The 12,643-nt window shown below is 56.9% G+C and overlaps 1 protein-coding gene across 2 annotated transcripts in view; it reads left to right on the top strand.

Moving 5' to 3' along the window:
• ELAVL1 (ELAV like RNA binding protein 1) overlaps nt 1–12,643 on the top strand; it is a 38,810-nt gene that overhangs the window by 16,441 nt on the left and 9,726 nt on the right. For both annotated transcript variants that reach the window (XM_045863141.3, XM_064571997.1), the window contains exons 3-4: nt 5,820–5,923; nt 11,574–11,727. In XM_045863141.3, coding sequence (XP_045719097.1) covers nt 5,820–5,923; nt 11,574–11,727 — 258 coding nt within the window. The remainder of the gene's footprint in view (nt 1–5,819; nt 5,924–11,573; nt 11,728–12,643) is intronic.

Raw genomic sequence — 12,643 nt, 5'->3', positions numbered from 1 at the left:
ATTTATTGTCTCATTAATTCATTCACACACACCCCCCACCTAAGACCCAGCCTGTCTCCCCCGTGAAATCATCCCTTGAGCCCCCACAGACATTTAAAGGAAGAATTTGACTCTCCCTACCCTCTGACGCTGCAGGGGAGGCCTCGTCCACGGGGTGCTCCCCTCCCCCAGCCGCCCGTCCTGGGTCAATTTGAGAGACGTTGTGTCTGGCTGCTCGGGTTGGTGAATGTAATAGGAGATGTCAGGGTATCATCTCTTGGTTTTGACTTTGTCTAGAGAGAGAGCAGTGTTTGGAACTGGAAGAGCAGTGGTTGTGAGGCACTGGGCAGGACACAGAGGGCGCTTCGCATGAAGGCAGTCTTGATATTCTCCAGGCAGCGGCTCTCGGGGTGCTGGCCGCCGATGCGCAGCAGCACCCGGCCCCCCGGAGAAACACACGTCCCAGGCCCCCTGAGTCAGCCAGTCCAGGGTGTCCGCACGTCTGTGATTTAACCGTCCCGGAGGTTACTGTGCTGGTGCAGGAGCAAGTCAGAGATGCAGAGCTCTACCTGCAGGGTGAGGAGCGAGATCTGGGGGCCCCGTGAGCTGGGGGGCAGCAAGAGCTTGGGGCCGAGCGAGAGCTGGGGGCAGCGCTGGCCTCTAGGGCGTCCCTCGGCCTCAGACCCAGAGTTTATTCATGCTTCATCCCTGGCTGTTCTCCACCACCCCCACCCCCCGCCCCCAATCTCCCTCCCCCTCCCCTCTCCACCAGATCTCCCATCCTGGGCTTCTGGTTGCCCTCAGCTGCCAGCACTGACTCGAGGCAGGCCCTGCCTTCCTTAAGGCCCAGCAGCCTGTGCAGCATCCATACCTGGCCTGAGCACAGCCCCTGAGCACCCCTGTCCCCCCACCAGACCTCAGACCTTCCTCTGGCAGGGCTCATCTTCCATTGCTCTGAATGAGAGGGGGGCCGCACCTGATCTGCCTTCATGGCATTGATTCTAGCAGGCTCACTACCTCTAGGGGACAGGAGAATCATCTGTAAGGAGATTGGAAGTACGCCTGCCTGACATCTTGGGTCCTCAGGCTGAGGCGGGCCCTGGGGAGCTGTGTCATTACCCTGCATGGCTTATAGAGAGACTCTATCTTGGGGGCTGCTTTGGGAAGTGAGGGCCTTCCCCCAGGCCCCTGCTCTGAGCAGGACCAATAGGTTTCTGCATGACTGGAGAGCCCCACTCTCCTCATTGACTTCCAGCTGCAGCTCTCAACTCCTCACGGGAGTCGCTGGGGAGCTTTAAACTACTGAAACCACCTCCACTCCTACCCCACCCCCACCCCCATGCCCATGTCATTGGTTCAGATTATGATCTGGCTGTGATCGTTTTTAGAAGCTACCCTGGTGATTCTAGCAAGCAGCCAGAGTTGAGCACGATTGGTTTGTGGCGAGCAGCTGGGTGGAGGCAGGGACTTGGCCCTGTGTTAGGCACTTTTCACCTATGGCCTCATGTGGTGGGTGCAAACCAGGGGCTCCCCTTTGTTCCTCAGCTGCCTGCCCTCCCACTGCATGCAGTTGCCCACCACAGAGGGTTGAATAGACTCCGAGAGGACAGGGACAGCCCCAGAACAGGGTGTGCAGAGATCCTACCCCATGCAGCTCTAGGCCCCAGAAGGCCTGGCCTGGGCACGATGGTGCGGAGCTACTCCCTGGCACCTGGGGAAACTTGGCCTCCTCCGAGCTCCCTCCTGCAGCGGCTTATCTGCGGGTCCTCTTGGTGGGTCTTGCTTCAGCTGCCCCAGCCTGTGCATCCACACCTGGCCTACCTCCCGGGCCTGGCGGCCTGGCCCCACTCCACCCAGCAGCCACTTCTGGGCCATTCCCCAGCTCGTTTCATTCAGCTGCTCTGGCCACCTTTCATTTCCTGGAACACACCAAAGTCTCCTCTGCCTCCCAGACTTGGCACTTGCTCTTCTGTCTGGACTGCTTGCCCCAGCCATCCCAAGGTCTTGCTGCAGTCATCAGCTCCTCACAGGGCACTCCTGACCGCTCTGTCGACCATGGGCCTGTCCATCAGTCCCTCTCACACCACAGCAGAGATTGTCCTCATTGCACCTGGGCAGCGGTTTTGTTCATTGGTTTCTTACTGCTTTGTCATCCAACTTGCCCACTGGAATGTGACATTCATTGAGGCACAGACTGTCCTTCATGATCATCATCGAACCCCCTGGTCAGCCTGGCATGGGGCCTGACACATGGTAGGTGCTCAGTTAATACTTGTCGACTCATTGATGAGAACCGGAGGGGGAGCAAACCTGGGAAAGGAGGCAGTGGCCATCTGGGGGCATGTGACTTCCTGGGTGACATTGGCAGGTGCGGGCACATGGTGGTTGAGGAGGCCACCCAGGAAGAATGTATGACTGAGACAGGAGCCAAAGGTGGAACCTTGGGGGCCATCTCGATGGGATGGGTAGAAGACTAGGAGCTTGAGGAGGGACCGTTGGGGAGAAAGAAAACCTGGCATTGTCATCACATCCTGGAGGAGGAGGCACCTGTCTGTGGGGCAGCACCTGACAGTTGTGGCCTCGGTGAGGGCAGTGCTGGAAATCTGCAGCGACCACCCTGGGAGCCCGGCCAGGGCCACCGAGCACCGGGGAGGTGAGGAATCAGGAAGTGGGGCTGGGTAGGACCCATGTTTACATGCCGCCAGGAGCCAGCTGAAGCTGAGACACAGGAGCGCGGCCTGGGCACGCATCTTCATCAGCGTCTGGTGTTCCCTGGCAGGGCTTAGGCCATCTGCGCAGCTGGCAAAGGTGACAGGTGGTCCAGGACTGGGATTGGCCTTGCAGGAAGAGCAGAAAGACAAGAAGACCTGAGCGTGTGTTGACCAAAGAGGCAGAGGAGTCCCTCTGGGGGCCGGGCCAACGGGCTTCCTGGCCTGGGCACAGTGACAGATGGGCAGAGTGGGATTGGAGAGCAGGTGTTTGGGAGTAAAAATCCCAGCAAGCCTGTAGTTTGGTTAGGAATCCATACCATGGACCTTCTGCATTCTCAGCTTTAACATTTGTAGTCTGGACCGTTAGCAAGGGCCCTAAAGTTCCCAGCCTGGAGCCGACTGTAGTCATTGCCCTCTTTTCTGAACTTCTGAGTCTGACTCTCCTGCCAGATGGGCCCCGGCCCCCCAGCCCTGCTGCTCTGGGGTCCTCACTGCCCACGGTATAGGAGCGAAGTCTCTCAGACCTGTGGAGTTTCATTAGAAGTTTGGGTGTGGGGGCGCCTGGGTGGCTTAGTCGGTTAAGCATCCGACTCTTGATTCCAGCTCAGGTCATGATCTCAGGGTCCTGAGATCGAGCCCTGCGTTGGGCTCCGAGCTTAGTACGGAGTCTGCTTGTCCCTCTCCGTGCCCCCTGCTTGCTGTCATGTATTTGCTCTCTTTCTTTCAAATAATAAATAAAAGCTTTAAAAAGAAGAAGAAGAAGAAATTTGGGTGTGGAGGGTCAGGTTTGGGTTTTGTTTCTTTAAAAAAAAAAAGTGGCCCATGCAGAACTGCAGATAGTTTGTGTAGCTACTCTGCCCTGAAGGAGGGAGCGTATATCTCCACAAGGCACTCCTTTGGTATGGGCTGTGCACTGACTTCCTTCCAGAGCCTACAGTTTGGGGGGAGGGGTGACCTGACAGTGGAGAAACCTGGCAAACCCACGGCCTCGGCCAGGGGATCCAGGCCAGCATTAGCAGTGTAAGTCAGGGTGACAGCACACACATCCCCATAGGATCAGGAGGGCACTTTACTCTGGGCTCTTCCTCACAAAACCCAACACCCCAGCCTTATCATGGAAAAACATCTGACGAACCCAAGCTGCAGGAGATTCTACAAAATTCCTGACCAGTCCTCCTTGAAACTCTCAAGGTCATCAAAAACAAGGAAAGTCCGAGAAGCTGTCCCAGCCAAGAGCAGCCTAAGGAGATGTGACGACTACATATCCTGTGGGATCCTGGATGGCCTCCTGGGACAGAAAGGGCCCTTGCGGGAAAACTAAGGCAATCTGAATCAAGGGTGGACTGTGGTTAACTAGCAACGTATCAGTCCTGGTTCCTGAATTGTAACAAATGTCCCATTCTGGTGTAAGATGTTACCAACAGGGGAAATGGGGTGTAGGGTCTATGGGAATTCTATTATCTTTGTAACTTTAAATCTAAAAAAATAAAGGGGGTTGTTTTTGTTTTTGTTTCAAGAAAGTGCAAAACTGGGTTAGACTCTGCTGGGTTCCGTATCTCATTATTTACCAGAGGGCCTGGGTTCATCTGGCACCCAGGGACCTCTGCCTCATGTGGCTGAAGGCCTGGTGTTTTTTACCTGCCTGTTGTCACCCTCCAGCAACCAGAGGAATGGAGCGAAGCTCACTGCTCTATCTCTGTGCCCAGAGCAGTGCCCAGCACTCAGTGGCTGCCCCCTAGCATGGCACGTGGATGGGTAAGGGTGGGCATGTTGGTTCTCTTCTCTGGGCCTCCTCCTGCCCCTCCTGTAGTGAAAGGACAAAGCTCCTTCTGCTCGGCCCCTCAGCCTTTGCTTCTCTCTGGGCCTCCTGGGAACCCACCTCCCCTCCCCTCTTAGTCTGAGTCCCTCTCGTGGCATGCTGTTGGTGGTCACTCTCATCACTTGAATGTATCACCAAGGAGAGGTGGGGACACCTACCTGTAACCCTGGATGTCTTTATAGTAACCTGTGCCGCACCCCCCCGCCCCAGACTTCAGCTGCTGCTGCCAGGGGGAGCCCCAGAGGCTTGACCGGGGCTGTGAAGGCAGGCGCTTGGCTGGCCTGGGACTTCGCTCCGCTCCAGCTTCTCCCCGAGCTCCCTGTCGTCTGCTTGGTAGTTGAGTTGTAGGTTTGGGAAAGTGAGGGACCCAACACTGGGTGGCACCAGAGCCCAGCAAGCCTTCCCACTCTGGGGCTCAAGTGGTGGAGAAACAGCTGGATGCAGCCAGCCAGCCACTGTTCGGCCCTCCCGCCTGCCTGTCTGGACCAGCTGTGGCTGCCCTCCCCTTGCCCTTGGAGCCCCGTCTCAGCCGGCAGATGGTGGGACTGATCGTCGTCGTTGCTTTGGTGATGGTGTCTGCAGGGTGCCATTAGCAACACAGTGTTTCTTCCTTGTTTTTTAAAGACTTTCTTTATTTGAGAGAGAGTGCGTGCACAGAAGCAGAGGGGGAACGAGAGGGAAAGGGAGAGAATCCCACGCAGACTCCGTGCTGAGCATGGAGCCCAAAGTAGGGCTTGACGTGGGGCTCAATCTCACGACCCCGAGATCATGACCTGAGTTGAAATCAAGAGTTGGACGCTTAACTGACTAAGCCATCCAAGCACCCCACATGGTGTTTCTTTTTAAACAGCCCCTTTTTTTAGGGGCGCCTGGGTGGCTCAGTCGTTGAGCGTCTGCCTTCGGCTCAGGTCATGATCCCAGGGTCCTGGGATCGAGTCCCACATCGGGCTCCCTGCTCAGCAGGAAGCCTGCTTCTCCCTCTCCCACTCCCCCTGCTTGTGTTCCCTTTCTCACTATGTCTCTCTCTGTCAAATAAAACCTTTTTTAAAAAAAATGAAAAAAAAACAGCCCCTTAAAAAAAAAAAAAAGAAATTAACAAAGGTAACATTTGTTCATTGTAGAAAATTTAAAAGTTTGCCAAAAGGTGTAACAAAAAACCAGTATAGATCCTGACCACCGGTGTCTGAGCCCACTTCCCAGAGGCCATGGCTTTTTGCGACCTCGTCCTCCTGAGCCCAGTTGGTCATCGTCCTGTTCACCGTCCCTGGCTCTCAGCCGGTTGACCATTGTGCACGTGTTCTCCCACACAGGGCACAGCTTGGGCTACGGCTTTGTGAACTACGTGACTGCCAAGGATGCGGAGAGAGCGATCAACACCCTGAATGGCCTGCGGCTTCAGTCAAAAACCATTAAGGTAAAGAGCTGCCATCGCCACCTTGGCCCTGGCCTGGGTGAGTGACCTCCCCTTACCTCACCCGGCTGAGGGGTCTCCCCCTTACTTCATCATCACTCTTGAGGGGACCACTCCTCAGAGCCCTGGTGCTTTGGGAGCATCTGATGGAGCTGAAGCAGTGCCTGTCAGACGCGTGTTGGGCAGGGACCGCCCTGGACCGTGCTGGTTCCTCTCAGCCACCTCAGCTCTACGAGCAAAGGGACGGTCACCAGGAAGGGCACTTACATGAGGGCAGTCCCCTCCCGGGCCCAGGGTGTGCCATCCTCGTGCCGAGCAAGTGTTTGTGCAGCCTTGCCCTCCCTGCCCCATCACGGCCGGGTCACTCATCCGTCCGGCAGGTGTTTATGGAGCCCCTGCTGGGTGTCAGAGAATAGATGAGTTCTCTGCCTTCATGGCGGGGCCTGTGTGTGTATACATGCACGTGCACACACATGTTCAGATCATACCCCAAAGATCTGAAAGTCACGCGTGGCAGAGGTAGAGGGCTGGGGGACGTTCTGTGGGGTGGCTTCATGTTGACCAGTGGCTTGAGCGAAGCAAGGAGCTGGGCAGCGCAGCTGGCTGGGGGGATCGGGCGGGGGGGGGGTGGCTCAGGCTGAATGCCACCACAGTCACTCCCAATTCAAGGGCTGTGGCAGCTTCCTGGGACGAGTTGGCAAGTCCTCCAGGCCTCACAGGATGGCTTCGTGTTCTTCTCAGCCTGCTCTCACTTACCACCCCCTCCTTTTCTCAGTCCCAAGCCCTGCCTCCTCCCCATCCCCATCCCCAAGTGTCTGTTTGCAGGCTTCTGTGATCCTGGGCAGCTCCAGACCCAATCTGGGACTAACTTTTTGTGTTCCTGACCTTTACTCCCTACTGAGCCCTCCTTTAGAATACGTGTCCTCCCATTGCCCCAGGCTGGTCCCTTGACCTAGCTTCCTGCAGCAGCTTGGCAGGCACCGTGCCTGCCTGCATGGTCTCCCTCGACAGGAAGCCACTTGGACTGAGACTGCCCTCTCTCAGCCTTTGGTGGACCTGCCAGATCCTCCCACCCCATCTCCCATCACTCTGATTCATGTGGGTGCCCACAAAGGTCCCTCTTGGGACCTCTACCATGGCTGGGCTTCCCAAGCTCCCCTGGGCATCAGAACCATGTGGGGTGCTTGTATAATAAAGGTTCCCAGGGTTGCAGCTTGGGCCTCCCAAGTCACACTTCGGGGTGGCCCTGGGAGCCCGTATTCCCATCTGCTAGGGAAGTCTTACAGTCTGGCTGTTGAGGGCGCTGTTCCGTGTCTGCTGTTGAACTGTTCGTGATATGGATTGCTCAGTGGTTTAATCATCCCCAGACCCACGGAAACACTCCTCAGCAGACTTCCCAGGCCTGTGTGCACATAGACCCTATTGTGTGCTCCCTGAGGACAGCAGCGCAGCCCACATATCTCTGTGGCTAGCTCAGACTCCGAGAGGGGCCTTCCCCTGTGGGGGCTGGTGAAGGAAACCACATATTACGGCCTTTCCACATGTCAGGTTACTGGTTCCTCTCCACCAGCTCCAGGTTGTTTATTCTCAGCCCAAAGCTCTCAGTCTGTTAGGAATTATCTTCTGCATTTAGAAAATGTTTGCAGATGCCAGGAGAGCAGACAGTTATTCAAATAGATGCAGAAAATTCATCGTTATACAACAAGTATGTTCTAGGGGCCACGTCCTCTGCCTGGTGCTGGGTCCCATGGCCCACGGCTGCCCTCAGATAGCCCACTTGTTAACACAGATGTTAATTCTGAGACCACTATCTGATCGTACCTGGGATGGCCTTCTCCCAACGTAGGGAGCACCAGAGAGGTTCCCTCAAGAAAGTCAGAGTTGAGATCTGGGGGATGAGGAGTTAGGGGTAGGGAGGGCCAGGGTGGGGACACGGGGGGATCCTTGGCAGAGGTGTCTGCAGGGGCCAAAGTATGCCTCTTGTGGTGGGGCAGAAGGCAAGGGTGGCCACGCTGGAGGAGACTCAGTGGCTGGCACGTTGTGGCAACTGCAGGTTATCCCCAAGGTTGAAGCCCCATTTCTCACCACGAAGGCAGGACCTTTCCAAAGGCTCGTCTGCCCCCCAGGCTCTGAGGTCCCGCACCCCACAGCTCACCTGGCTGTGCCTGGACCTCACCAGCATTCGCTCTGTCCCCTTTGGTTCTAATGTCATTCGTTGATCCGAGTAGGGAGTGAGGAGTCTCCCTGTCCCTGTGCCCTGTAACAACAGCATGGGCAACCCCGGTGAGGGGGCGTGTGCGGAGGCGACAGGCTGAGTGGGGCATAGGCGCCAGTCCTGTGTCATTTCCTGGCCAACACCTGTCGAGGGCTTACAGTGGGCCAGGTCCTTCCGAACCTTGTCTCCATTTTCCTCACCACAGCCTGGGAGAGATGATCCCCAATTTAGGCTTGAAGAAGCTGATGCTTCGAGTAGTGACAGGTCTCCCATGGTCCAGAGGTAGAGAGGGGCAAAGCCAGGGTTGGAAACAGGTGCTGTGGCTCTGGGCGCTTGACACCCCACTGCCAGACCGCTTCCCCGGCTCAGCGTGGGAGATAAACACCGGGAACCAGAACGGTATGCTTTGACTAGCTGTGAACAGAGCCGGGGAGACGGCGGTGCAGGCAGGCAGGCATTAGTAGTAGTAACAGCAACTGCTTTTGTCCCCTCGTTCAGCGGTGGCTCGCTGCCTGCTTGCTGTCCACCTGCATCTGTTCTAGGTGCTGGTGATACCACAGCAAACACAAAAGTTTTGCCCTCATCAAGTGTGCTACACGGTTAAATAAGTAAGAGGTAGAGTATGTCAGATCAAGATGCATGCAGTGGAGAAACTTCCCCAGGGGAGGGGGACTGGGCACTGCTTGTGGGCGGAGGGGCTCCATGGCCAATCAGGTGGTCGGGGAAGTGGAGTTTCTCAGGGCTGCCACCACAAAGCACCACAAATGGTGTTTGTGTGGTTGGGGAGTGTCAAACAACTGAAATTTGTTCTCACGGTTCTGGAGGCCGTAAGTCCGAGATCAAGGTGTGGGCAGATTGGTTCCTTCCTGGGCCGTGAGGGAGAATCCATCCTGGGTGCTCCCCTGGCTTGGGGGTCGCTGGCCGTCTCTGGCGCTTCTGGGCTCAGGGAAGCCTCACCCGGACGTCTGCCTTCATCTTCACATGGCATTGAGCCTGTGTGCGTCTCTGGCCAGTCTCCCCCTTTTTGCTGAGGACGCAGTTATTGGGTTTGAGGCCCACCCTGCTCTGGTGTGACCTCATCTTCATGAATGACATCTGCAACGACCCTCTTTCCCAATAAGGTCACATTCTGCAGTGCTGGGGGTTAGCACTGCGACATATGAATGTGTTCAGCCTTTCATAGGAAGGTTTCTGGAGAACGTGACAGGAAAAGACCTGCGTGGGGCGAAGGAGCCGGTGATGCCGAGAGCTGAGGAAAGAGGTTCTGGACCTTGTGTCATGGAGCTTACTGGGTGCTAGGTGTTCTGGTGCAGTCTCCTTGGATGCTGACCTGACTCTGAACTTGATAGTGGTTGAAGAGAAGGAAAGCTACGGTGTTTGCCATGGGCCCTGAAGAACCTGTTGTTGAAAGGAGTCGAAGCGCGTTTGGCCGTCAAAGGCATCTTCCCTCTGGGACTTCATCAGGGGACGATCATAGTCCGTACCAACCTCTGCGCCGCTTCACCGGGGCCAGGGTCTTGGTTTGGAGGTGCTCTTTGCCACTGTGTCCTTCATTAAAAGCCAGGGGCAGAGCCCAGATGCAGCCCCATCCAGGCAAATCTCTGGCCTGACCAGACAGTTCTGGGAGGCGCTCCCTGTGGACCCAGCACAGAACAGCCAGAGTCCTGGCAGGCCTGCCTTCCCCTTTTAGCCCTCCTGCCCGAAACAACGCCACTGCCTGGGGCCTTTGGTAAAATGGGACAGCCATCTGGCAAGGGTTTGAATGGGGGTGGGTTCTGCAGGCTGGTTGTTGCAGACCCAGAGAGTTTAGGCCCAGATGTGTGAGAGAGCGTTGACACACCATTCTTTGGAAGTCGAGGAGTGTGACCAAGCTCCAGTGAACTGGCCAGCCACCGCCTCAGTGGGGAAGGGTGCTGGGGAGTCCCTGCAGGCCAGGGTGGCCTCTGTCTCAGGGGACAATGCCACGTCTGCCCCAGGCCTTGGATGCATCACTGAGTGACCACAGCGTTCCTGTACTGTAGACCTAACCAAGGTGCCTCGGGCCTGGACACAGCACAGGGAAGCTTCCAGGAAATGTGCAGCTTGTGCAGCACTACTTGCTTGGAGGCCACCAGCCCCTGACGGGACCTGGTGCCCTGGGGCATCCTTCTAGTCAGGGCCACTTCTGTTCCATTCTCGTCTGACGTCCAGCCTCCATGATCCTTGGCGCCTCTGGGCAGGGAAGCTGGGCTCTGACCACACACACGACTTCTCTTTCCTTCTCTATTGCCTGCTCGACTGCTTTCTGCTCTGCTGGCAAAGGCTGTGTCTGTCGTCCCCTCTTAGGGCATGACGTGGGTTCGGGGTCAGCAGCACATGAAGGAAGGGGTACGTGTGTGCTCGGCCCGAGGAACCACACCTGTGCCTCTCCTGGCAGGCCTGAGCGTTGTGGTGAGAACACACCTGTGCCTCGTGCTGCCCAGTGACACCTGAAAGGTTGTGTCTGCTCCTGGGTTATGGTTTCAGGCTCCGTGTCCTCTCAGCTTTGTGACCTGACTCAGCACATTATTTGGCATAGGTCCAAGTCCCCCACCCTTCCAGAGCCCCCTTCCCAGCTTCCTCATTTCCCAGCCTCCTAACTCGTTCAGACTTGGTCCTGACACTCAGGTGTGATCAAGGCCCTTCTCTCCAGGCCTCTCCTTTGCAGACAGAGGGGCCCTGCTCCTTCCCAGCAGGGGTGTGGCCTCAGTCCCATCCCTCCTCCTGGCCAGCCATGGCGGTGGCCCTGACCTGGGAAAGCATGAAGGCCTGCCTGGCCGCTGGCCCCTGAAGCCTTCCCGCTCCAGGACACACACAGACCACTTTATCGAAGCCGCTGCCGAAGTTCCTTGCAGGCTTTCTTCAGTTTTACAAAACGAAGACCCATGGAGTCATTTAATATCGAACACTCGAGTGTTGGACTGCAGGCTCCCCCAGCAGCCCTGGGTCGCCTCTGGGCTCCGGTGGCAAGTTGGCCTGCGGGTAGGTGGGTGGCGCCCTTCCGGTGGCGCCCAGCTCTAGAGCCACTGCCCTTCGAAGGCTCCTCGCAGGCAGCACTGGGTCCTGTCCCCAGGCTGCTCACTGTCAGAGAGGGTGCGGCCCCGGTAGGAGAGACAGCTGGGTTGAGTGGTGGCCCTGTCTGCCGCCAGCTGTGGGCCCTCAGTCTCTTGGCTTTGAGAACTTGGAATATGTCTGCCTCCCCGTGGAGTGTAAAATCTAGGCGAGAAGATGCTAGGGGGTGTCCATCCGGCCCGCTGCTCGGCCCAGGTGAGCCTGCTCGCACGTACCGCCACAGGTAATGAGTGTTGGCATGGTTTCTCACCAGAAGGGTGGCTTTTTCTTGCCTGAAAAGTTAACCCCACCACCCGATGCTTTGGCCGCACACCTGCCCTAACCCCAGAAAGTGGTTTTATCTTCAAGGTGTCGTATGCTCGCCCGAGCTCAGAGGTCATCAAAGACGCGAACCTGTACATCAGTGGGCTCCCGCGGACCATGACCCAGAAGGACGTGGAGGACATGTTCTCTCGGTTTGGGCGAATCATCAACTCCCGGGTCCTTGTGGATCAGACCACAGGTACAGTGGGTGGCCCGGATGCGGGCTGCGGGTCTCCTCTCGGCGGGGGCCAGAGTTTCCAGGAAGACAGGCTGCTGCTTGAGTTTCGGGGCCATAGTTATTCCCCTGGGGAGGACAGAATCCAAATGAGAAGACCTTGGCTTTTGTTTTACGAGGCTGGGGAGGTAAAAATGGTAGTAAAACCGCCCCTGTGTTAGGCCAGCATGTTATGGTGAAAATACCAAGTGATCCTGGCCCCTTCCTTCAAGCACCCAAATGTCCCGGCCTGGCTTGTGAATGGGTTGGAAAGGCCACCAGTCAATCATTCACTGCTGCTCTTCTTGCAGGCACATGGTGTGCAGTGTGGGACAGTCTTCACTCACGATCCAGAGTTCCCACTTTTCACTGAGCCACAGGGTGGCTCTTTCTGAGGAGCCGGTCTCCAGTCTCCATGATTTGGATGCCCATTCCCCCCCGCCCTCCCCCGCCTTGGGTAGCACATTCAAAGCTCAGAGAGCTCAAGGCAGTAATTCCCCTCCCTGACGATCCTGGCCACTTCACCAGCCCCTCTTAGGTCGTTTCAGCCCAGGAGCTTAGCAGCGTGGGCTCTGGGCTTTGCTGGAAGCAGTGAGGCACAGCTGAGCTGAGGACGCCCCCGCCCCCGGGGAGCAGCCCTGTGCAGGAGACTGGTGCCGGTCCTCACCGTGCGGCCTAGGGACTGGAGTCGGGACGTCCCGTCCACTGCCCAGCCCTGTGCGTGGCGCTGTGTGGGGAGCGGTGAGCTTGGGCCGCACCTGCTTTAAGACCCTTGGTTCTATTCCCACCACGAGTGGGAACCTGCTGACACACTGGCAAGGAAGATTTTTGCTCGTGGAGCTCAACAAAGCCATTGGAAATCTCTGCGGTTGATTTTCATGTTCTTCCAACACAGTGTGTT

This window comes from Mirounga angustirostris, unplaced genomic scaffold, assembly GCF_029215605.1.
Source record: "Mirounga angustirostris isolate CCGP_5_RB_7025 unplaced genomic scaffold, mMirAng1.0.hap1 SCAF_1, whole genome shotgun sequence".
In the NCBI taxonomy this organism is placed as follows: domain Eukaryota; kingdom Metazoa; phylum Chordata; class Mammalia; order Carnivora; family Phocidae; genus Mirounga; species Mirounga angustirostris.
Note: the sequence above shows the minus strand (reverse complement) of the source record. Positions and strands in the feature narration are given on the sequence as shown.